The 25667-nt window shown below is 44.6% G+C and overlaps 1 protein-coding gene across 4 annotated transcripts in view; it reads right to left on the bottom strand.

Moving 5' to 3' along the window:
• Window positions 1–25667, bottom strand: part of TOM1L1 (target of myb1 like 1 membrane trafficking protein) — a 561560-nt gene that overhangs the window by 103157 nt on the left and 432736 nt on the right. For all 4 annotated transcript variants that reach the window (XM_086930855.1, XM_086930856.1, XM_086930858.1 and 1 more), the window contains one exon: window positions 5891–5951. In XM_086930855.1, coding sequence (XP_086786981.1) covers window positions 5891–5951 — 61 coding nt within the window. The remainder of the gene's footprint in view (window positions 1–5890; window positions 5952–25667) is intronic.

Here is a 25667-nt window from a genome sequence, read left to right as displayed (position 1 = left end):
AAAAGCTTGTGCGGAGATGTTTCTATTCATGTTCACCACATTTTGAGGTGATTAGCCTATGTCATTGTCTTCCATGGGAATTGGCATATAATATAATAATAATAATAATATTACTGACATTTATAGAGTACAAACAGCTACCTCAAACAGAGGTGTCCCGGCACTCTAGCGAAAGGCGGCATGCGGAGATGGCCTGAACTTAAAGCCCAGAGAACACTAGCCTAGGCCAAAGAGACACGTTTTCACAGCTTTCCTAAATAGCGGCTCTGATTCGATGTGCCAGATTTAGTTTGGCAAAGAGTTCCAAAGTTTGGAGGTCCCGACCGTAAAAAATCTGCCAGCAAGCTGGGTGCTCCTAAATCGTGGGGTGCAGAGCAGATTTTCAGAGTTAGATCATAATAAACGGTTCTGCTTAAAGCTACATAGCTGTTGTTTCAGGTAGCTAGGACAGTTCCCATGCATTGACCGGAATGCCAGCATCAAAGCCTTAAACTCAACTCTTCTTGTCACCGGCAGCCAATGGAGTTCTTTAATATGCGGAGAGACATGGTGACAAAATGGTACACACCTAATCAATCTCGCAGCTGCATTCTGTACCATCTGCAGCCTTCTGACTAGGTACCCCGGCAGGCCCAAATAAAGGCCATTAGCATAGTCCAGCCTAGATGTCACAGTGGAATGGACTATGACTCGGTGGCAGTCCTCCGGCAACAGATGTAAACATTTCCACAGATGTCTCCATTTGCTAAAGCAGGAGGCTGTCACCTGCCGAGTTTAGGCAGCAAAAAAAGGTTGGCCTCCCACTTCACTCCCAGATTTTTTGTTGTGGCTGCTGGGGTGGGGGGAGATCCCATTTCCACCAGCCACCACAAGTCCGATACCTGCGGCGGGCTCTTGCTGAAGAACAACACTTCCGTTTTCTCAGCATTGAGTTTGAGTTTATTGTTATTCATCCAAAGGACAATGTCTTTTAGACAGCCCTTAAAACTCTTAAAGGAGTCCCCCGACTGCTCTTTAAAAAAATCACCACCTGTGTATCGTCGGCATACGATATTGCCTTCACGCCCTAGTTTGCTATCAGTGAGAACAACGCGCCCATATATATATATTGAAAAGAAGCGGGCTCAGCGCCGACTCCTGAGGTACTCCACACCAGAGACATTTGGGTCCCGACAATGGGGTTGCAGGGCCACCTTTTGTGCGCGATTGTTAAGAAAATACTTCAGCCAAGCCAACGCGGCCCCTCCAATACTTATGTCCTGGAGTCTCTAAACCAGCATAAAATGGTCTACAGTGTCGAGCGCCGCGGACAAATCCAGGAGCTCCAGCATGCCCCTGAGTCCACCAACATGCTCACCGACAGCCACCTCTAATAGAGCTGTCTCAGTACTAAAGCCGGGCCTGAATCCAGACTGAGTATCATGCAAAATACCATGATTCTCAATAACATTGGCCATTTGACGCTGCCCCATTTTTTCCAGCATTTTTGCTGGAGCAGGTAACAGAGAAATCGGTCGATAATTGTTCAAATCCCCTGGATCTACATTGGGCTATTTCGTAAGGGGAAGGAGAAACATGTTTCCAAGTATCGGGAAAAATGCCAGAAACAAGAGATGAATTCCAAATGTGTATTAGCACATGGATAAAGGGGTAAGCCAGCTCTTTCCATGGTTTAGGGGGACAAGGGTCCTCTGGTGAGCCTGACTTACATCTCAGAATTTCTGACAATGCCTCCTGCTGAGTGATGGAGATTAATCCTGAAAAGGATAGTGCAGGTTTACTACTTCCCTTCGCATCTGATTTATCAGTCTCCATTATCATTGAAAAGAAATTATAGACTTTTCGGATTTTACTATCAAAAAATCAGAAATACTTTCGCACAGTGAACGGGAAGGTTGCACTTCAATCTCTAAATCTCGCGGCTTGAGAAAGGCGTTAACGACCCTAAATATTTCTTTGCTTGAATTATCTGCATTATTATAGAACCAAGTCCTGTGCACACGTATAGGGATAGTGGTTCAAGTGTACCAATTACATTTCAATCCTTCTTCTTGCCAAAATTATGAAGGTCGACATCAGGTGTATCATAAATAAGGATTTATATGTCAATCCAGATCAATACAGAAAAAACAAACCAGCCGACACGTGTTTCGTCACAACGTGGTACAATTGTGATTCTTCAGGGCTGCATGTTTGGCAAAGGGCCATTGTAATCGCATTGCCGGTGATAATTCCGACCCAGTAGCAACACAGGTTAAGTAAAAAATAAAAACCGGAAGGGTAGAAAATAATCCTTCCATGCGTCCCCAGGTAATCGGGACACGAGTGGGAAGACGGATATGTCCTAGTTTTGGAGGCAATCAGCGCTCCAGAATCTTGTGTGTAAGATTCGTGTTGTCCTATCCAGGGGAGTGGAGAGCGCCATTTCTTCCTGTCCTTAATCTAAACCCTCCACCGATACAAATACTAATCTGCATTATTAATACACCTCGTTACATAGTCCCTCCTGGCCTCTCACATCCATTTATGAAGCTCTTTCAGTGCTTTCTTATATGCCACTTTGTCCGTAGCACAGTAATCCATCCTCCACTGGCGTTCTAGGCGTTTGCACTTACTTTTATCTAACCTAAGAGTTTCAGAAAACCCGGGGGGCCGAGGGAGATTACCTCAACATTTTAATGACTCTGGCTGGGGCAATGGCCTCCACAGCGGTGGAAATCTACTTATTTAAAGCAAGTGTATACACATTTGGAACATTAGATAATGATAGTTGACTAGACAACAAAATTGGATCTAAGGACTCAGTGGCCAGCTTCTTCCAATTTCTTTTTAGGAAGTAACGAGAACCCCCGATCTGACTGACTTTTCCAAACTAAATGAGAATGGAATTAAACAATGATCAGACCAAACCAATTGGCTTGGGGTCTCAGTTATCAAGGACGGAATGTTGGAAAACAGGAAGTCTAGGGTATGCTCTGCCTTGTGGATGGGGAGTTTCACATGCTGAATCAAATATGCTCCGGAAAGAGCCAATGCAAATTGTACTGCTTGAACACAGCTTGGGTCATTCACTTGTAGGTTAAAATCCCCTAATGCAGTAAAATTGGAGCACAATGAAGGTTTCTGGGCAATATAATTACAAATGTCCGCATTCATACTTGGTGCGCAGTCTGGGGGTCTATAAATGAAACGTCCTGAAAAAGAGGTGGTAGGGCCAATCTTAATGCAAAAATGTAGCCCTTCTATTGCATCCATATTAGGCAATAATTACAATGCTATATCCCAGGATTCCCTTAAAATAATGGCTACTATTCCTCCTCTTTTTTCTCCCTCCCTGTTTGCACAGCAAATTTAGAAGCCAGGTGGAATGGCTAAGGCAACTGCTGATAGGGCATCCTCTTTCATATGCCATATTTAAAATGCCATATTTGTTTCACCAGTGTTTGACTACAGGAGTCTGCCCCCTTCCCGGACCTATTAAAGCTATGCAAACTACGTAGCTAATGTAAGATACTGCGGGCAGTTCTCACCCACTTTCTACTGCTTCTTCTATGACAAAATAAACTTTTTTGTAATTTGCATGTCTTTTTACAGCACACATGCATTCTTATGAAAACGTAATTTGTTTATGACCTAGTACACTGGCTATTTTTTAAAGTTAATAGTTACCTAGAATACCATTTACTCCACAAATGGAAGCCTCAACAAAAATATTTTGCTCAAAACCGTGATCACATAGATATGTGAATACACAATTACAAATGTTCACTACAAGACATGCATGCTGGCACCATCCACAAAATGCACGAATTTGCATACACTAGGTGTATGTCGCAAGCCTAGGAGTGAATGAATGTATATAATAAATCCTTTAAACTGACTCACGGATGGCACTTGAACACGAAAGTCAGCACAGACGAAAGGATAACGAAGTTAGACGTGAGTCACATTCAAGCTGCTCTACATGTTGTGTACTTCCTTTACGTTGTGTTTTGTCTTTCAGGTTTTACCGGCCAGTGGGTTCGTAAGTACGGCTACACCACAGAATGCACAGCACACCTTAGAGCGTGTGCTGTAAACAAATTACGTGGCTTCCTTTTTGCCACATCAAAATTCACTTCACCTAGTCCTGAAGAAAGCCTCATAATAAGTTTTTAAGAAGGCTAAAACATGTCGACCAACACCTAAAGAGATAACGAAGACCATTTTTTACCTTCATATTATCCTGCACTGTTTTATTGTGTACCAGGACCCCAGGAATAAAACCTTTTCAGCAGGGGATCCCAGAGACATTTTTAATATCACCACTCTAAACACACTTCACATATAAAAACATTAAAAAAAACACTCCACTGTAACACAGGCGTCCAAGCACTGCTCGGTTGCATTCGGCAGCCCAGCTGGGAACCCAATGATGAAGCATGCCACCAACTAGGTTGGTGGGTGAGGGTTCTTCTGAAAAACCAATGGGTTTTTCTGCATTCCAACACTCGAAATAGAGTCATCCTGGCACAAATATTCATTAGTGGGTTCGTCCACATTGTTCTAGACTATTAATCAGGAGAAAAGGACGTCCCCATTGTCCTTCCTTGCTCTCTTTTTGTTACTTTCAAAGCTAAATATTGTCATTGGAGTGGCGGTATCCAGCCAAACTAATTTTAATTCGAGGTAGTACAAAGAATACTTTTTAAAAGTTACTTTTCCAGTACACCTACAAATATTTACGTTTTCCATTGAACTACATTGTTGGCAACATGTGGAAAGTAGCATTTGAAGAAATTCTAATATTTTCCCTAGTAGAGTTGAGAAAATCGATTTTCATTCAGTACCACACCTATTCATGGAAAACGTAACTTGACCTGTACAGTGACAAGCAGCTTTTGGAAACATTTCACTGTGATGACATAATTTCATCTAATATGTAGAACATCACACCTTTAACATTAGGTCCCCAACCCAGTGTCTTTTTGAGGCAAACTTACCAGTGAATTGGCTATTGTATAAAATTAGATTTTCTACAGGGCAAAGGCCTTTTCTTCCTTTGTGTCACTGCAGTGGTTTTAACCTGCAGCCCAGCCACTACACAATGGTGTTCTGTTTTATGGAACCGGACACTTTAGGTATACATGTGGGTGATGTAAATGCACACCGCAGCCCACATATGACATTTAACTTACACATCAGTGGTTCATTTCCAGCACCATTGTGCCACGACCTCACTAGAAAGTTAATTTGGATGTAATCAATTCACCAGCACGAAATGTTTAGGGACAGCACATTCTAAACCTGCACACAGTTAGAAATGCACTTAACTCAATCTTTAATACTTTTGTTTTATGTGCATGCACGGAAGAGGCTAAATAAATAAAACATGAGTTGAGAACTTAATAAGTGGTTTCTTTGAGGATTGCTGTTTAGGCATATTTTACCTACGTTTAAATGTACAAATATGCGTTGCATTCTTCATGAATATGTGTGTGTGAAATGGCTATACTTTATAGTCTTAGAAAGGTAGGGTAAGACTTTTATCTTTTTGTACTTGAGATTAGTATTAGTTTCTAAAGGATTGTTAGTACTTTGCATATAAATTGAGTTAGAGAGAGAATCACTGAATACAAATCATGTAATTAGTGTGATTTAGGATGGAAATGTTATAAAATTATAGTGTTTTAGTATGGAAGCTTTAGATTGATGTACTTCTTTTAATGCAAGATACTTGATTGTGGGTTTTTTATTTGACCAAGAACACTACAATGATGAACCGAGTGCTCCCCTTCCATATTTTTCACTGAACTCTACATAGTTTACTGGTTAAACCCTCAAAAAACGTACAGCTTCATATACATTAAAAACACGAAATAAAAAATGTAGTCTTTTTATTCTTACTCACGTTGTCATAGAGGCGAGGTGGTAGCACATGTTGACCTTCACATTCCGTTCCTTTTGTAAACCTAAAAAAGCATGATTATATAATTGAATATTAGAAACAATGCACATGTGTGCATTTGCATTTTGATGTTGGGTTTATTGGCATCACATTAAAGAAATTGAAAACTTGTAGTATTAGTTGAGGAGGCTGAGAACTCATCTCAAATAATAATCAGAAACCATGTTAGGGTGAACCATCGTAGTTAATAAATAAAGCTGTGTTGAACCCTCAGTCAGCTTGGCACACACCTGTCAGGCCTAACTTGGAGAGAGGCAATGTGTCAAGTATTTCTCTAGTGCTCAAACAGTAATAAAGTGAAAATACAACACAAGACACATTTCAAACTAACTTACAAAAATAGAGTACATTTTGATAAATAAAATGACACCAAAATGACAAAACTCCAATACTTAGAACTGGAGATTTGAACTTTAAAATAAAATGTAAAACTGTGCCAAAAAAGCACAATGCACCAACTGTGGTTATCTGATCATCCTGGGCTGGATCAAAGTTAAAAGTTAATGCTGACTCTGTTGGAGTGCGGGTTACATACAGGAACCAGGTTCATCCTGGTGAAATTTTTACTGTCTGAATTATAAAACTTTATGGTGAAAAAGTGTTTGTCTGTGGGGCAAGCTGCAAGCTGGATCCGAAACAGGGCACGACAACAGCTGGTTGCTGAAGCTTAGGGTCAAGCCAGGTGCAAACGGTGTTGAAGTGTCAAAGCTCTGAGTGGATGTAGTCCAGAGTCTGTGCCCAGGTAGGCCTCAAAATAGATCGGCTTTGGTTTCGTAATTGTCTTGATGAATCATTCTACGTTCAGACTTGGAAACTTTTCTAGAAGTCAGCTCTCCTTCAGTGGTTCAAACTAGCAAGCTGAGACTGATCAGTGATTCAAATTAGATGACTGCAGCTCCTATGGAGATCCGAGTCCCAGGCAGTTTTTCTGGAAGAAAGTTGGCAAAAAGATTCTAGATCCCACCTTTTGCAATGTGGACAAGAGGAGTGCACTCTAAGACCAGCCAAGGGTTCATGACATAGGGGACACCACTTGGGAGATAACACCCACTCCAACAGTGATCAGTAGAAGGGGCCATGGATTGTTCACTTGGGACTGGTCGGCTGAGTTATTCAGGGAGAGTGTCCTCTGGAAGATTGTGTCTTTCTAGCTCAAATAAGAGGTCAGCCAACTGACCTGTGGAAACACTTCTCGGGGCATTGGCTCAAGACAAGCAGGTCCAGTATTCCTTCAGGTTCTTGAGACAGCAGGACATTCCTTCTTCTGATTCTTCACAGGCCTATAAGTGTTATGCGGAGAGGGCTGTGGGGTCCATATGTATGGCCCATGCCAGCCTGCGGGTGGAGGGCAAGCCACCATCCACCCCCTTAACCGGTTCTGTTCAATTCCTGTAACCCCCAATGGGCTTGGTGAAAGCCTGATAAGAGAGACAAATGAGAGGCAAGCCTAGGTGTGAGCTGCATCTGTCAGCGCTCATGTAGGCATCCTTTAAAGCTCAGGAAGAGGCTGGATACCGCACCAGGCTATTCTGTCAAGGTAGGTGTCGCCCTCCTATTCGCAGGTTCCTATGTCTACTGTCTGGAAGCAATGCACATCTCACCATAAGGGAGCCATTAGGAGTAAGGATCCAGCTGGCTACTGGCAGGAAAGCCTTTTGGTTTTACGCAGGAAAATGACAACTTTCTAAAAACGTAATTTCTAAGATAGTAATTTAAAATCAGATTTGACAATTAGGTTACATTTTAAATTCCTTTTAAAATGGGACCTATGGGAAGGCCAATCCTGCCACTATGAAAAACAACTTTGGTGCTTTTTCACTGCCTTGACATGTAAAATATTATATAACATTACATGTATACCTCAAGCATGGGTCTTCTGGGTGACGCTTGTAGTGTCTTCTTGGTTAAAAGAAAGGCCTCTTATCCTCAGAGGCAGTAACAGATGTCAGATTGGAACAGGAAGCCTAGTAATGCTCAAAAAAACCATTTAGCTAGGCAGGGAAAAACTAGAAGCCAGAAAAACCATTCAAACTGACCAGGCCAAAAAGAGAGGCAACCCAGAGTGTAAAACACAGGAACTAAATAGAATGGAGGAACCATGAGAGCAATTGTACAGAACGAAGAGCAACGCAAGCGGTCCTGAAAATAAAGCCCTTATATAGCAGATAACATGCCACAACATCACTCTAAAAGAAAATATTTGGCAATCTTGTATTGGGAAGGAGTAAGAAATTGTAACATATGACTTTTTCTTTTATATGCCTTCATGAAATTAGGTAAGGTAAAATAAATTCTGCTTATCCTACCTATTTCAGCAGATGCCTGACCTCAACATATCCACCAATGAGGACACTGTTCTGTCATTGCTGCAGGAGGAGTCAGCACATCTTGAACCTGTCAGGATATCCGATGCATGGTAGCTGTGGATGAAGACAAGCTCCAAGGCAGGGCCCACATGAGCGTTTTATGTAAGGAGACACTCCCTACAACATATTCTACTTTTTATATACCATAAATCCTGCCCTAAGTGCATTTTTGGTCTACTTTAGGGGTGACTATGTCAGTAAAATTGCTCTCCCACTCTCGCAGCTCCACCATCAACTGAGGCCCTCCTGATTACCCTGCACTCTTGAGTGTTGGTGTTCGAGGCCATCCTCCACTCTTTTTCTCCCTCTGTTTTTCTGCTTTTCTTTCACCTTCCTTTTTCCCCCTTTAACGTCAATCTCTTTCTATCACTTTCCATCCTCCATATCATATTTACTCTGTTTTCACTCTACTCTTTATTCTGTGCACCTCTCTCCTGCTTTTCCCCGCCGCTGCTGCCCAGCGGCCCCTCCCCCCAGCGTGACCAGCCCTCCCCAACCCCTACTTAATGGCGGCTGCTGCTGGGACAGGTGACAAGACCACTGACTTATTTTCAGTGAAATTGCTCTCCTACCCTCGCAGCTCCACCATCAAGTGAGGCGCTCCTGAGCCCCTGCACTCTCAAGTGTTGGTGTTTGAGGCCCTCCTCCACTCTTTCTCTCACTCCGTTTTTCTGCTTGCCGTTTCCTTACAACACTATCCTTTCACCTTAATTTTTCCCGCTTTTCCCCGCTGCTGCTGCCCCGCGGCCCCTCCCCCCCAGCGCGACAAGCCCAAGCCTGTTTCCCCTCCCCACTCACGCCTCCCAGCTGTCCAGCCCTCCCCATTCCTACTTAATGGCAGCCGCGCCGAAGGAACACCAAATGTAAGCCTGTCAGCACCCGTCCGCGACCCGAACGTAACCAGCGCCAGGAACCATGGACCTCCGAACCACCAATGCTAGAACCCTGCGGCACTCTATGCACTCAATCCAGGTTGCAACAACAACTGCAAGCTAGCACCACCGGCTGACACCCACAGACCTATCAGCTGTCACCGCTGCCGCCATTCCTGCAGCAGCACCAAGACCACAGATCCAGCACAACCCGCCTGCAACAACGCAATCGCACCAAAGACCCTGCAATGCATCCTCCTCAATGTCCGATCCCTCCACAAACACCGAGAAAAATCTGGGACCTCTTCGACAGCACCACCCCGGACGTCGCATTCTTCACTGAAACCTTGACTAAAACCACCTCGGGACCTGACATTGCCATCGCCATTCCCCAAAGATACAAGATCTCCCACAAGGAACGCCCAACCCGCCCAGGGGGTGGGAATCGCCATCGTCCACCAATCCACCATCCGACTGAGCACACTTTCTGACAAGCCCACAGACCTGATGGAACACCTACACTTCAAGATACAGGCCGGCACTACCACCACCCTCCGGGGAACCCTCATCTACCGACCCCGCGGACCATTCACCAACTCCATCACGGACAGCATTACCCCACAGGCCATCGTGTCCACCAACTACACCTTGCTGGGAGACCTCAACTTCCACCTCGACAACCAACAAGAACCCAACACCATATCCCTCCTGGACAACTTCCTCAACATAGGACTCTGCCTGATCATGACCCATGCACTCAGCAGGACACACCTTCAACCCCATCTTCACCACAGGAAACTCCATAACTTTCAAGCCTCACCACGAAATCCCGTGAACAGACCATCGCTGCATCCATTTTACCTTCAGAACACCCACCATCCACAGAACCCAGCTCCTGCTCCCACGCAGAAGTTGGACCAAAATCACCAACAACCAGCTCACCACCTCACTCGGCAACTCGAACCCAACCATCGCAGACAACGACAACACCAAAACCGCAGCCCGAACCTTACACTGATGGATCTTCGACAGCGCCAACACCATAGCCCCCCTCAAGAAGAACAACAACACACATGCCAGGAAAGCCAGCTAGTTCACCACCAAACTCTGAGAGTCCAAACGCACATGCCGCCACCTCCAAAAGGCCTGGAGGAACTCCAAATCTACAGAAGCTCACTACAACTTCAGAGCCACCACCAACGCCCACCACCAACTCATCAGAAATACAAGAAAGGAAGCGATCCAAGACAGCCAAGACAGAATTTCCATACACGCGCACAACAGCAAAGAACACTTCAGCATCATCCAGGGGTTTGCCCAAACCATCAGCGAGTCTACAGACATCCCTCACTTACAAGACCTCTGCGACAAACTCAGCACCTTCTTCTGCCACAAAATCAGATTGGAATCACGCTGAGATCAACCCCCTCATGAGGAAACCTTCAGCAGACCCCACTGACCTCAAGAACTACAGACCCATCTGCCTGCTCTCAATCCCAGCTAAAGTCATTTCGAAAGTCATCAATAACTAACTTGCCACCTTCATCAAAGAGCACAAAATCCTAAATTCCTCCCAATCCGGCTTCAGAAAGAACCATAGCAAGGAAACAGCCCTCCTCGCCGCAACAGCCCTCATCTTCCATGACCTTTCAGAGTCCTTCAACACAGTCTCATACTGCACCCTAACACACAGATTTCACAATGGAGGGATCCTGGATAAGGCCCTCGACTCATTCCTCTCCAGCAAAACGCAGTGGGTCAGACTACCTCCCTTCCTCTCAGACTCCACACTGACCACCTGCGGAGTCCCCCAAGGATCCTCCCTCAGCCCCATGTTGTTCAACATCTACATGGCTCCTCTAGCCTACATCATCAGAACCCACGGACTCAACATTGTTTCACACGCAGACAACATCCAATTCATTCACTCCCTATCCAACTAACCCAACGCAGCCAAACACAACTTTCAAGAATGCATGGATGCAGTCACCAAAAGGATGAAGAGCAGCTGTCCACAACTCAAAAGGGACAAAACAGAAGAACTCATCATGGGCCCTCACCCCGACGCCTGGAACGACACCTGGTGGCTCCCTACCCTAGGAAGCTCGCCCACCCCATGAACCGTGCACGCAACTTCGAAAACATCCCAGGATCCGAACTCAAAACGCCCGCCAGATCAACTCCTTTGCATCCTCCTGCTTCCACACCCTCTGCCTCCTAGGCAAAACCTTCAAATGGATCCCCCTCAAACACAGAAAGACCGTCACATATGCCTTCGCCACTAGCAGACTTGACTACGACAACACACTCTACGTCGGAATCAACAAAAACCTCACCCGCAAACTTCAAAACTTCCAGAACGACACCGCCAGACTAATAATCAACCTGCCACGACACTGCCACATCACCCAGCTCCTGTGCACACTACACTGAATCCCCATAGAGGCAAGAATCACCTTCAAGATTCTCACCCACGCACAAAGTCCTCCACAACACCGGACCAGCATACCTGAATAGCCAACTCACATTCCACGCACCCCAAAGGATCCTACAATCAGCCCAGCTCTCCAACACCATGGTCCCTCACACCAGGAAGTCCAGATTGGGAGGCCGCTCTTTCTCCTTTCTCGTGGCCAGAGCCTGGAACGCCCTCCCGCTCCACCTCAGACAGGCGACATCACTCTCCAACATCATGAGGGACCTCAATACATAAATCTTCGATAGACCTTACGCCTCCCCTCCCACCCCCCCCCCCCCCCAGCTCCTTAAGGTCCTATGGGTGAGTAGTCGTGCTCAACAAACCCATGATTGATTGATTGACTATGTGTTTTTATTAGGCATTAGGAAATGTATTAGGTTTTGCCTATGTGAATAATAACAAGCTGTTTTTTAGGTTTTGACTGGCGATGCGCACGTAGAGCGCATGCGCCAAAAAACCTTATGATGTGTGTGTGGGGCCGGGTATACGCCCCCTCCTCCCATTGGCTAGCTCCATAAATGGAGGCTAGCCATTGGGAGAAGGCTCTGTCCGTCAATCTCGGACCAGATTCGGGGGCGTTCCTGAGAATTTTTGGCTTTTGGCTACGTCAGCCGAAAGCCTGTTCTCGGGAACGCCCCCGAATCTGGTCCGGCATTGAAGGCACCCGGAAGAAGTCCAGGTGAGTGGTTGCTTTTTTTTTTTGCCCGTTCCCACCCCCTCTCCCGCTCTCCGTGTCTCCGGACCCTGTTCCCGCCCCCCTACCGCTGCCTCGCTCTCCGTGTCTCCCCGGCCCCGTTCCCACCCCCCTACCGCTGCCTCGGCTCCCGTTCCCGCCCCCCTACCGCTGCCTCGCTCTACGTGTCTCCCCGGCCCCGTTCCCGCCCCCCTACCGCTGCCTCGGCTCCCGTTCCCGCCCCCCTACCGCTGCCTCGCTCTCCGTGTCTCCCCGGCCCCGTTCCCGCCCCCCTACCGCTGCCTCAGCTCCAGTTCCCGCCCCCCTACCGCTGCCTTGCTCTCCGTGTCTCCCCGGCCCCGTTCCCACCCCCCTACCGCTGCCTCGGCTCCCGTTCCCGCCCCCCTACCGCTGCCTCGCTCTCCGTGTCTTCCCGGCCCCGTTCCCGCCCCCCTACCGCTGCCTCGGCTCCCGTTCCCGCCCCCTACCGCTGCCTCGCTCTCCGTGTCTCCCCGGCCCCGTTCCCGCCCCCCCTACCGCTGCCTCGGCTCCCGTTCCTGCCCCCCTACCGCTGCCTCGCTCTCTGTGTCTCTGACCCCGTTCCCGCCCCCCTACCGCTGCCTCGGCTGCCGGAGTTGCAGGAGAGCCCCACTGGCTGAAAGAAGATGCTAGGTTTAGCTTTTTTTCTCGTGTCTTTTCTTTTATTCTCGAGTCTGATTTGTTTACATCTTGTCTTGGCCGCATTGCTCATGAGGGAGTCCGGTTACATTGGCCTGAGCATGGCCTCTGGTGTGTAAAGGCACTTTTGGACTGCAGGGGCATACGCTGTCGCCAGAAGGAAAAGGGAATGTATGATATTTCTGAATTAATATCGGTGAGGCTTCACTGTCCTGTAACCAGTGTGAAGTACTGTTGGTTAAAATATGTTAAAGTGATGGCCACATTAAATGACTGGTTGAAAGTTGTAATTGAAGGAGCTATGGGATGAAAAACGAACTATTGTTGATCCCCAATAGTAGAAGTGTGTGTTAAAGTGTTTGTAAAGTAGTTACGTGAAGGATGTTAATGAAGATCGGCCTGCAATGTGTGCAGTTTTGCAAACATGAAGTAGTTTCATTTTTCTTTTGTGTGTTTAAAGATTGCTAGAAATTTGCACTTTTGATGTTGGCTGCACAGTACACGTGTGATGATAGGACACGCTTACATGTACGACAAAACTTTGACAAACAACGAAGCTCTTTGAAAGTAGGTGTAGAAATGTGTGCAGGCAGGGAAAGTTAAACGAAGGCCCAGTGAAATACTGCAAGTATGTGAGAAACTAGGACTCTAGCCATGCCTGCTGGACAAGCTTACAAGTCAGCAATAAATGGTATAAAACAAATATTTTTGCAAGCACACAAACAAATGCATGCGGTCTGCGAAAGTTAAATAAATGACAGTAAAATTGTGAAAGTGTTTGAGAAACAGAAATGTTTTCCTGCAACTGCATTGGTAAAAGTAATTAGAGATGGATGATGTTAATGTTTGCAAACGTGTGTGCGAATAGCTATCATTTTATAAGGTATAAATTACGGTTAAAATGTTTGTGCACAGAAGGCGTTTTAAGCAAGCATTTACAATGCAACGGTTTCGCCTTTGGAAAAGTTTGAGCTATTGGCATTGTAAATGACAACATTTGTATTTATGTGTTGGTTTTGAAAACAGATAAATAAATGTCATTGTCATTTACATTGCCAATAGCTCTAACTTTTCCAGAGGCAAAACCGTTGCATTGTAAATGCTTGTTTTTAACGTGTAGCTTGCTGAGTAGTTGTACAATATAAGTTACAGAATTCTGTTAAACTGTTATGACTTGTCTATGTACAAAAAGGCAATCTATTGTGCTATTACTAGTGGTATAGTGTGGATAAGTAATAGCAACATTTTGAAAAAGAAATGAAAGTGGGAAAATATAGAATTAATTGACGTAATAGAAATATTAGGTGTTTAGAGGAGTTCTGACAACTTTTGGGCACACAAACAATGCACCTGCTACACCATTCAAATCATGCCCCTAGTGCCTGCAAGATGACTGCATTTGTGACTGCCTGTTCAGTAGTAAAACATAGCAATATTTGGTGTTTACAGGAGTTCTGACAACTTTTGGGCCTGGTGCTACTGCACCTGCTACACCATTCAAATCATGACTTTAGTTCCTGCTAGACAACTGCACTGTCTTGTTTAGTAGTAGAATTTAGCAATAGTCTGGGTTTAGTGGGGTCCCTAGAGCTTTTGACCCCAGAGCCACTGCACCTCCTATACCATTTAAATCAAGTTCCCTTTAATGGCATGGTAACTGCAGTTGTGACTTCCAGTTTAACAGTTGAATATAGCAATATTATGTGTTTAGAGGCTTTTGACAACTTTTGGGCCCGGTGCTACTGCACCTCCTACACCATTGAAATCATGACCCTGTTGTCCGCAAGGTAATTACACTTGTGGTTGCCTGTTTAGACATAAACTATAGCAATATTAGGTGTTTAGTGGGGTGCCTGGAGCTTTTGGTCCTGGTGCCACTGTACCTGCTGCATTATTGAAATCGTGACCCTTGTGCTTGATAGATAACTGCATTATAGTTGTAAATAGCAAAATAAGGTGTTTAGAGGAGTTATGACAATTCTGGACCCAGTGACACTGCTCCTGCTGCACCATTCAAATATTGACCCGGTTGCCTGCAAGGCCTGCACTTCTGACTGCCTTTTAGTAGTAAAATATAGAAATATTTGGTGTTCAGTGGAGTTATGGCAACTGTAGGTCCCAGTGCCACTGCACCTGCTGTACCATTCATATCATGACCCTCTTGCGTGTAAGGCAATTGCACTTGTGACTGCAGGCTTAGTTGTAATTTTTAGCAATAATCTGTGTTTAATAGGGTCCCTGAACTTGCTGCACCATTCAAATCAAGTCTCTTTTAACTGCAAAGTAACTGCAATTGTGGCTGCCTGTTTACTAGTCCAATATAGCAATATTATGTGTGCAGAGTACTTCTGACAACGTTTGGGCCTGGTGCTCCTGCACATGCTGCATCATTCAAATTATTACCCTGTTGTCTTTGAGGTAACTGCACTTGTGGCTGCCTGTTTATCAGTAACATATAGCATAGCTCTTGTATATTAACTTTATTTTAACACACAATGATTATTACCACAGTCAGAATCTGATTATAATGACTAAATAGATTAAGTGGGAAAAATCAATCTGATAATGCCTACAAAGTGCAAAGAAAGTTACAGAGGTATGAATAGGAAATGCCACAAATGTTCCAATGCTAAAGCATGTGCTTTACACAATGAAGTAATAAAAAGCAAGCATTCAGCATATTGTTAGAAGCTGTCTGCCTTTTCTGTCGAAAGAAATCTTATCTTGACAGTGAATGGGGCTTAAACAGTCTGAACAGCTTTAGTATAAGTATTGTAAAGGTGTGCAGCAGGTGGAAGTAAAAGAAATGAAGTTCAGTACAAAAGCAAATAAACGCAGTGATTTGGCGATGGGAACTGATAACAGCCCCCTTTTAAGAAATATGAAATATAAGGGATTTCACAAGCATAGCACAAGCGCTGTGCAGGCAAAACCAGAAAGTATGTGTAGGCTTGCCAAAGGGTTTGTTTTAGTAGGTCGAAAAGACAATTTAAAACTGCACAATCAGGCTGCAAGAGCAGGCCGGGCAACATGCTCTACAATGATACTTCAGTGGGTGGCACAATAAGGGCTGCAGCCCACTAGCAGCATTTGATTTACAGTCTCTGGGTACTCGTGGTTCCATTTACTAGGGATTTACAAATAAATTTACAGTGCCAATTAGGGGTATGTCAATTCTCACATGTTTAGAGAGGAAAATAGAAGTGTTTTATATCTGGTTAGAAAGTCTGAAGAGCACAGAGTTCTACAGCCAACAAAAATAGTGTTCAAGTAAAACGCAAAACATCTCAGGTTACCCTGTAGTAAGGGCAACTATCCAACAAACAACATTAAACCTTTAAAGCTAACGTCAGGTTAAAAGTCCCTATTTTAAGAAAAAGCTATTGTGACAGATAGAAAATCCCATAAGATTGTAAATAAAACATATGGACATCACAATGTCAGGAATATGCGATAGAATGAGATTTTTCAATCAGTATAGCTTCTTTAGTCCTATAAGAGTGCACGTAAACTCGTTTTAGGTACAACAGGAGTTTGTGCCTGAGTCGGGATTCTAAGTATTAAACAAATGTAACACTGTTTTTCTTCCACAAATTTTGCCAGCGACCACCTGGCAGAATAAGTGAAGTGTGAAACCCAAATACGTTGCACCTCAAAACCGAGGAAAATATGCGGGGTTACCACATTATGCCCTGTTTGGAAGTGCAGGACTTCGAATATGGAGGTAATACTACACCCTCAAAGGCTGGTATTTATTGGATGGAGTATTACCTCCCCTAATAACAGGCCTCTTGTAATGAGAGACCCCCACTGTCCACAGCTGCATTCCTAAATGGAAGTGGCCTGTCATGGACAGCTTGCAATAAGCAACAACCAACTGAACTGGGGGTCCAATAGATATCAAGCCACCAAGGGCCATATGTACCATCAACCTGATTTGCGATTCCCAAATAGCGATTTTTAAGAAATCGCTATTTGAGATTCGCAAATAGGTTTGTATGTACAAAATCGCAATTTTTTTTGTGATTTCTTAAAATTCCTTAATTGCAATTAGCAAATTGCGAATTGCAATTAAGGAATACTTTCCCATTAATTTCTATGGGCCAGGAGGCCCATAGGAATGAATGGGAAGTTATTCTCAATTTGCGATTCGCAATTTGCTAATCGCAAACTGAGAATAATTTCAAGGGTGCAGGGGTGTCCAAAGGACACCCTGTTGCACCCCTGAAATATGCATGGGTCCACATGTGGCGCACATACATGCCCTAAGGGCATGTATGTACGTCACATGGCACTTTGAAAAATGCAAACATTTGAATTTTTCAAGGAATTCGCAACTTACCACCAACTAGAAGTTGGTGGTAATTTGCGATTCCTTATGGACATTTTGCAAAAATTTTTTGCTTCATACATTGCATTTAAGGAATCGCAAAATTTGTGATTCCTTAAATGCAATTGCAAAATAAGGAATCACAAATTTTGTAATTCCTTGTTTTGCACCAGATTTTGCTTAATACATACCATTTAGCAAATTCGCACGCATTCGCAAAGGCCGAAATTCTGTGAATTTCGGCCTTTGCAAATGCGAAATTGCTTGATACATATGGCCCCAAGTGCTTTATAGGTTACTAGCAACATAATTAGAAGAGTGAAAAATATAACAGGAATATTAAGGGAACCAAGAAGCATTGCGCTTCCTTACAGAGTTATTTAAGCAGTAGCATTGTTAAGAATAGCGGTCCTGACGAAAGCCATGGGCACTTTTACCCTATTGGCTGAAACATGTTGGCTGTGAATACCTACCAGTTATTTGTTAATACTGCTCCTCGCACTGTTCTGTTTTTAGATTAGAGGGTGAGGTGATAACTTTAATAAACTTTATATTTTCTCCTCATGACTCTATTTTAACTTCACACACTTTTGTTTTAGTTTTGCTCTGCTTTCCGATTCCCAAGTGGTCACAGACTGAAAAAAATGTACAGTCTGTCTCACTTTTCTCTGTGTTGCTTATTCTGATGCCATTGAGTGAATCCCTTTGTTGGAAGTTTGTCTCCATGATCAGGAGACACACGATCCATTTGGGTGGATAAACAAATGATAAGATTGATCACTCTGATTATTGATGGGACCCCAAGTTCAGCTCAATGCTTCTTGGTTCTTTTAATATTCCTGTTATATTTTTCACTCTTCTAATTCTGTCGCTAGTAACCTATAAAGCACTTGGTGGCTTGATATCTATTGGACCCTCAGTTCAGTTTGTTGTTGCTATTGTATAAATTTGGGATTGGAACTGTGGCTGGTCGGTAAAATATCCTTTTGACCCTAAATTCCCTTTGTTTTTTTCGCAGCTTGCAATAAGCACATTGCTTTGACTGACGATGATGGAATTTGTAAAGCGCCGGATTCTCCCCGGGAGGCGTATCTCTGCGCCAGAGAAGCAGAGTATGCAGAGCCTGAGTGGTCAGTTACTGAAAAGTTCTTTCTTTAGAAGTTTACTAAAGTGGAGGAGATTAGTGCACTTCCGTAGTAGAACAGGTAATGCGTTACAGTACTTTGGAGCAAGATATGCAAAAGATTTTCCCACCGCCCAAAGTTTTCTGTAGCTGTGGATAACAAGCAGAGCTTTTTCCCCTGAGCGAGGGATCTTGCAGGCAGATAGTGCTTAAGTTTTTCCGCGAGGTAGCTTGGGCCTCTGCCTTGTAATGCTCTGTGAACTAGACTGCAGATGTTAAACTTGATTCTCTGACAGATGGGATGCCAGTGAAGCTGCCACAACAGTGGCCGCGAAGGTTCTTTGGGGCACATTAAGAGCCAGGCGAGCTGCTGTATTCTGAGCCACCTGCAGTCTATTTAGCGAGGATTCGTTAGCAGACACGTGAATTTGTGAATCACAGTATGCGCAACTGCAAAATCCTTTAGTGTAATCTCATTGCCCCCTTGTTGAACTTGGCCCTTTTGCAGGATCATCCAAACAGCTTGGCCACCCCTCTCCTCCTCTCGGGGGCCGCCAAGCTGTTTGCCAGGGCTCATTTTGGTTACCAGTCTTGCCCTGGCTGCTGTGGCTTGACATATAAAGTGGTAGCTATTTTTGCAACTTCTCTTTTACTACATATCAGTCACCCTTAAGGTAGGCCCTAGCTAGCACTATGGGCAGGGTGGAGTGTAGGTATACGGTAGGACATGTGCCTTAACTGTGCGGCATGTCCTGGTAGTGACAAACAGCCTATTTGGTTTCTCACTGCTGTGAGGCTGCCCTCTCATAGGGTTGCATTGGGGATTCCTTGATATGCGCTTCAGTGGTAATTCCTGACATGAGAGGGGCAGCTTGACTGTGTTTGGTATGTTTGGAATAGTAGTGATAAATCCTGCTTATTGGTGAAATTTGTTATTAATATTTTAGAAATGCCACTTTTATAAGTGTAAATACCAAAAAAAGGTCTGGCTCTTAAGCAGCAAGGCTGAACACAATTGAACACCAACCAGAAAACAATTGCCAATACTGCTACAGATTACTATACTGAATCAACAATGATATAAGAGCTGACCATCACAGTATCATAAAGTTAATGAATTGCTTTTAATTTTTACTCTTATTTCATTTTTTTAGAGAAACCTTTGTCAATTTTTGCATACATATATTACATTACAAAAACAAGCCCACAATTTCCCTGTACACAATACCATATAATCCAACACCATCACATCAAGCATTATTCTTCAAACATACAGCATTCATAACCATACCCTATAATACATCATGTACAATAAACCAAACAAATAATTTGATGTAACGAAAAGGTTTTTCTACAAAGAACAAATATATACATTTATATACATTTACAGCATTCCAATGAACTTTATCAAATTTGCACAAATCCTATTGCTATAAAAAAGAACCCTTAGTGCATAAAAAGAAGGTTTGGTTTATCATAAGGTCTATGCGTTTCAAACCCCTCGGGTTCTGGGGGTTCTCATCAGTACCAAAACTTCACTAGAAAAGCAAGAAGAAAGAAAACTAATCAGAGAATGACCTTTTAGTTGCCAATGCCAAGGCTCGACCAGGATAAAAGGCAGCAGCAGCTTACCTTAGTATGGAATTAATTGGGGAATAGCCCGCTATTAGCACAAGTTAGGGTTTGTTACATCAAAATATTTGTTTGGTTTATTGTACATGATGTATTATAGGGTATGGTTATGAATGCTGTATGTTTGAAGAAGAATGCTTGATGTAAATGTAAAATGTAAATTGATACTTGTATAGCACACTACTCACCCGCAAGGGTCTCAAGGCGCTTGTACGAATACCGCTGTGGAACCAATCCTGGCTTTCCCTGTGAGGCGTCCACTCCTGGGCACCCCCAAGGTGGAGGCCAGGCATCCTTAGCGTTGTGGGGGCCGTTGTGGAGATTAAGCAAGCTATTGCCCAGAGTTGCAGAGTGGTTGATTCAGTATAGTAATCTGTAGCAGTTTTGGCAATTGTTTTCTGGTTGGTGTACTTTTATAAGTGGGCATTTCTTTGTGCTATGGGTCTTTGTGCTCTGCCAAGATTTGTATTGATGGTCTGGTTCCAACTGACAGGGGAGAGGGGATGTGCATTCACTCCAGCCAGCCCCCTGGCGGGGTTGAGGTGTGCCAGCCCTTCCTGGGTGACTCAGCGCTAGGCTGAATAGACCTTGGATGAATTTAGAGTAGCAGGAGGACTTTTCCCTTGCACCTTATAGGCCTGGTCTGCATTTGGAGTGGTGGGAGGACTAACACCTTCACCTGAATAGGAGTGTGCCTGCCTCCACAATGCTTGCTCTGCCCCCCTGTGGTGTGTCTGGGGCCAAGGCTTACACTGTGAATGGGGGGTGTGCACTTGAAATTGAATTTTAATGTGCCCCCAGAACAAAGACACTAGGACCATAAGTAAAGAGGCTGTGACCCCATGATAAGTCATTGCGTGGTATGAGAGGACTGCTGTGTGCCAGGAGAAACCCCCATTGAGGACTACCTACTAGTAGGACTGAACCTGCTGCCTGCTGGGCAGATGAAGGAAATGCCACTCTGCTAAGGGTCACTGTGTGCAGGCCTGCCTGTGCACTGTTTTCTGGCCCTGGGTAATTGGTAGCATCACTGGGTGAGCACTGTGATTGCCACCCTGTGAGTTGTTTTCGTTAGCAGTGCATGGTGAGCGCTGTGAAGTTAGTTGGTGCATTCTTACTGGCAAGAGCCCTGGTGCTTTAGTTCTTATATCACTCCCTAGATGAGCGCTACAGTCTCTTGTGGTACTACAGAAGGAGGAGCAGAGAGGATGGAAGCGGTCTCCCACGGCATCAATTGGCTTATCAGCAATCGGTGCTCTGCTAACTGGCCCCGGGCTGCAGGTACGCGTTGCTCGAGCGGAGACCAGGTGGGTGTTGCTGAAACGCTGCAGCTGTTGCTGAAAGAAACCTCCTTGTGCATCTTACCATAACAGGAGCTGGAAGCAGTGACGGCTCGTGCATTTGGCCCACCCGCCTCACCCACAGCACCAGCACCGTGACTGCTGCAAAGGCGGGGCCTCGCAGATCCCAGTTGGGGCAAGCAGCTCCAGCAGAAGAGGAAACCCCGGGCTGGGGTTCCAGTGTTGCCGAGCGATGCCAATGTAATTGTGAGCGGGCCCACTGGAGAGGAAGGCCAAGCGGTGGAGAAGCAAAGTCTATGGAGACTTCACTCTGTGTCCCGCCGCCGCCACACAGAGGAGAACGGTGTGGACTCCATGCCCTTCACAGCATTTACCAGGCAGCAGCACTGCAGGATCGCGCAACTCTTCAGTTGTGGGTCCACCCGGAGGAGACCAAGGTATTTCTTGCAATTATTTTTGTGAGAGTGTGGGCACTCTTCCCCTCCACGGGTGACTCTACCCAGGGGAGCAGATCCTACTCAGTGGACCGGACGGAAAGGAAGCCTCTATGGAGGTCCCGGTCCAGCTGAGGCTGTTGGGAGCACTGGATCTTGGTGTTAGGACGGGGTGAGACCTTGACAGAGAACCTCCACGACATTTCTGCATTTCCCACTTTGTGCCACTCTGTGTGGAGAATTACTGCATAACGGGTATTGTCCATGGGGTGTGGCCTGATGTAAGGTTGCCAGTAAGGATATTAGTATAAGGTATGGATATTACAAGGGTGCACTTATATATTAATGCGATTTATGCATAGTGTTTTATGCTCAGTACAGTCCTACCAGTACTTACTGGGTATTCCTAACTGTAATGTTAAGACAGTGGCCCAATTGGCCAAGAGGGTTATGTAATCCATGTGACACCATGACAAGTGCATAGTGGCACAGTAATCTATGTGATTGTGATCTAATGTGTTTTTTATGAATAATACAAAGGATATTTTTATATACCCAGGTCTGGAGTCTCTTTTGTGGTATGCCTAGTGTGCCACTGCTGTGTGAGTGTGTTGCACAAACGCTTTACGCATTGCCTCTTGGATAAGCTTGACTGCTCTACCAAGCAACCCAGGTGGGTGAGCAGAGGTTATCTTCGGTGTGTAACTCCCTTGCCCTGACTAGAGTGGTGGGTTCTGCCTGGCTTAGGTGCATACCCTAGCCAACCAGAAACCCCATTTCTAACATCCCTCAAAATGAGTAGGTTTTGGAAAGCTGCACAATTTTTACCAGAACATCATATTCAGTAAATGTACTAAACAGCCACAGACGTATTAGCTTGAAATATCCCATAAATCCTAATTGGCTTCTGTTATATTCTCAGCGTGCGTCTCGCGCTGAGCTCGAGCTGCCTGCTTCCACTACGTGGCCAGTGTTCGGTCCCAACGGCCGTTATTGCCCGTTTGGTCCCGGTCTTGCTGGTCGGGTTTTTCTACCCTTCATCTTGAATAAACCCCGTAGCTGAAATAACTACACAACGTTGCCTCGTCTTATTTTTACAACATTTTTGGCGACTTTGGCTGTAGACGAAGGCAGAAGACGTGGGTGAAGGAAAAAGCCGAAACTGACGACAAACGCGTCGAAGGCGTGAAAGTGAAAGACCCGACCGAAGGAGAGCTCCTGCGACTCGGCGAAAGGCGTTGCATAAAAGGAAAGACTGTACCGTAAGCCTGTTCATAAGGTACGTTTAAAAACAACTCACCGGGAGAATTTAACTTTGTGTGAAGCTTGATGAAGCGGTGGCTATAAATTCCCAACCCATCAACGCAAACAGCAGCGCCTCGGTGCCATCGCACTCGAAAGGGAAATCTCCCTCTGCATCGCGATTAAAAGGGAAATCTCCCTCTGCACCGAAAGGCAGCATTGGTGAGCCCCACCGCTGGCAAAGACTATTTAAAAGGGCAACGCGCTAAAGAACCTGATGCAAGTGTTTTGAACTTAATATGAGTCACGCTTGGAAGTGACACAAGCAGGAAATTAAAACGGGGAAGTCTAGTTAAAAGAGCAACGTGCTCAAGATTAATTGACAAACTGGTTAAACGAGATACTGAATACGTCTGGAAGCGGCACAGGCATACATTTAAAACGTAGAGCTTTCTACATTAGAATACAGCGAATAGTGACACACTCACTTAAATACTGTGTGTCATTATAAAGCAAAGGAGAATAAAACAACAGTGACACACTCACTTAAATACTGTGTGTCATTATAAAGCAAAGGAGAATAAAACAACTGTGACACGCACACTTATATGAGAAGCCATACGATTTACAGACAACAGTGACACACTCACTTTAAACCCAGTGTGTCATACAATTGCAACTCAAAACTGCAGTGACACACACACTAGTCGTTTATCTTACTGTGGTTTTAATTTACTGTTCACACCATGAATGTAAACAACACCATCCTAGCCCCTGTCCCTTTCTTGAGTGCCCCGGGTGAACCCTCCATGGAATGGGATGACTGGTGTGAGGCGTTCGAGAACTACATCGTAGCATTAGATGGCACAAAGTTTTCTGCTGTCAGGAAAAAGGCTTTGTTATTAGGTGCACTGGGGAAAGAGGGACAGAGAGTCTTTAAGTATTTACCGAGCCCCCCCTTAGATATTGATGATGTGTATAAAGATGCTTTGTTTAGGTTGTATACTAGATTTGCGAAACAGGAAAATGTGGTAATGCGCAGACACAAATTTTACACTGCTCCCCAGAGAGAGAATGAGACAATTGATGAGTTTGTGTCTAGGCTAAGGGAACTTTCTATGAAGTGTCAATTTGGCAATATTCAGGATGAAATGATCCGTGATCAGTTAATTGTGCAATGTCTTAGCAAAAAAACACAAGAAAAGCTGTGGGCAGCTAAAAATCCCACTCTCACTGAGGCAATCACCATTGCTAAAGTGGCTGAAGAAAGTGATAGATGCATGAAGGAACTTAAGAGGATACAACATGGGCACGCTAGTGGGCAAGAAGTTGCAGTGTTACAAACAGATAGTTCAGAGGGTGTCAACCCAATACAAGGGAGACAGGTGAACAGAGGAGGGAAAGCCTCAACCTCATTTAGTAAAGGGGTGCAACCAAACAGATTAGGTGTACAACCAAACAGATTTAGACAAACCACACGTTCCTGCAACAGGTGTGGTAGTCCTTTTCACTTAGCTGATTCAAAGAATTGTACTGCTTTGTCAAGGGATTGCTTAAAGTGTGGGAAGAAGGGACATTATGCACGTATGTGTAGAACTAGTACTGGCTCTAAAACGGTTGCATTGGTTGAAAGTGAAACCACTGATGATGAGGCGGAGGTAATGATGATTACATCTGCTGGTAGCCAAGAATGGACAGAAGATGTTGTTTTGTCTCGCCCAAAGGCAGATTTCGAACTGAATGGGTGTGTAATAAACTTGATGGTAGATACTGGGTCATTATACACTATAATCCCAAAAAGTTTGTTCAATTCCTCATACAAAGAGTCAACCCTTATCAAATCTGATATCACCCTGAGAGGTTATCAAGGTGTGAGCATTGGTGTGCTTGGGTACTTTGAGGCCAACATTATGTTTAAAGGAAGGGTTACTCGAGGAAAGGTCTATGTGTCACCTCATGGCCCTGCCATTTTGGGATGGCTACACCAGTACGAACTAAACATAAGAGTGAACCCGAGAGCAGATCCACCTGTGTTGTGTATAGACAATGAGAACGAGTGCAATAGTTTTCATGGTGACTTGGAGAGCATTCTAAAAAAGCATGAGAGTATATTTTGTGAGAAATTGGGGGAAGCTGTTGGCTACCAACACGTTATTAAAATTAAGAAATGTATTGCACCCGTGAAACATACTGCAAGGAAAATACCTTTGTCGGCAAGAGATGAAGTTAGGAAGATTATCAAACAGTTGTTGGATGATAACATAATTGAACCTGTAGAGGCCACACAATGGTTAAGTCCTGTAGTTATCACACAGAAACCAGACAACTCTTTACGCTTCTGTGTGGACATGAGAAGCTTGAACAAGGCTGTGATAATGGACAACTTCCCACTCCCCAACATAAACGAAATTGTTCTGAGCTTGGGCGGAGGTAAAATTTTCTCGAAGTTGGATCTTCGCAGCGCTTACCACCAGGTAAAACTTCACCCGGACTCAAGACAATTCACTTCGTTCATCACTCCGGAGGGAACATATCAATTCAAGAGACTCCCTTTTGGCCTTTGCTCTGCAGCAAGTGCATTCCAAAGGAT

The sequence above is a fragment of the Lissotriton vulgaris genome, chromosome 7 (assembly GCF_964263255.1).
Source record: "Lissotriton vulgaris chromosome 7, aLisVul1.2, whole genome shotgun sequence".
NCBI classification, from domain to species: Eukaryota; Metazoa; Chordata; class Amphibia; order Caudata; family Salamandridae; genus Lissotriton; species Lissotriton vulgaris.
This window is presented reverse-complemented; position numbering and strand designations above follow the sequence as displayed.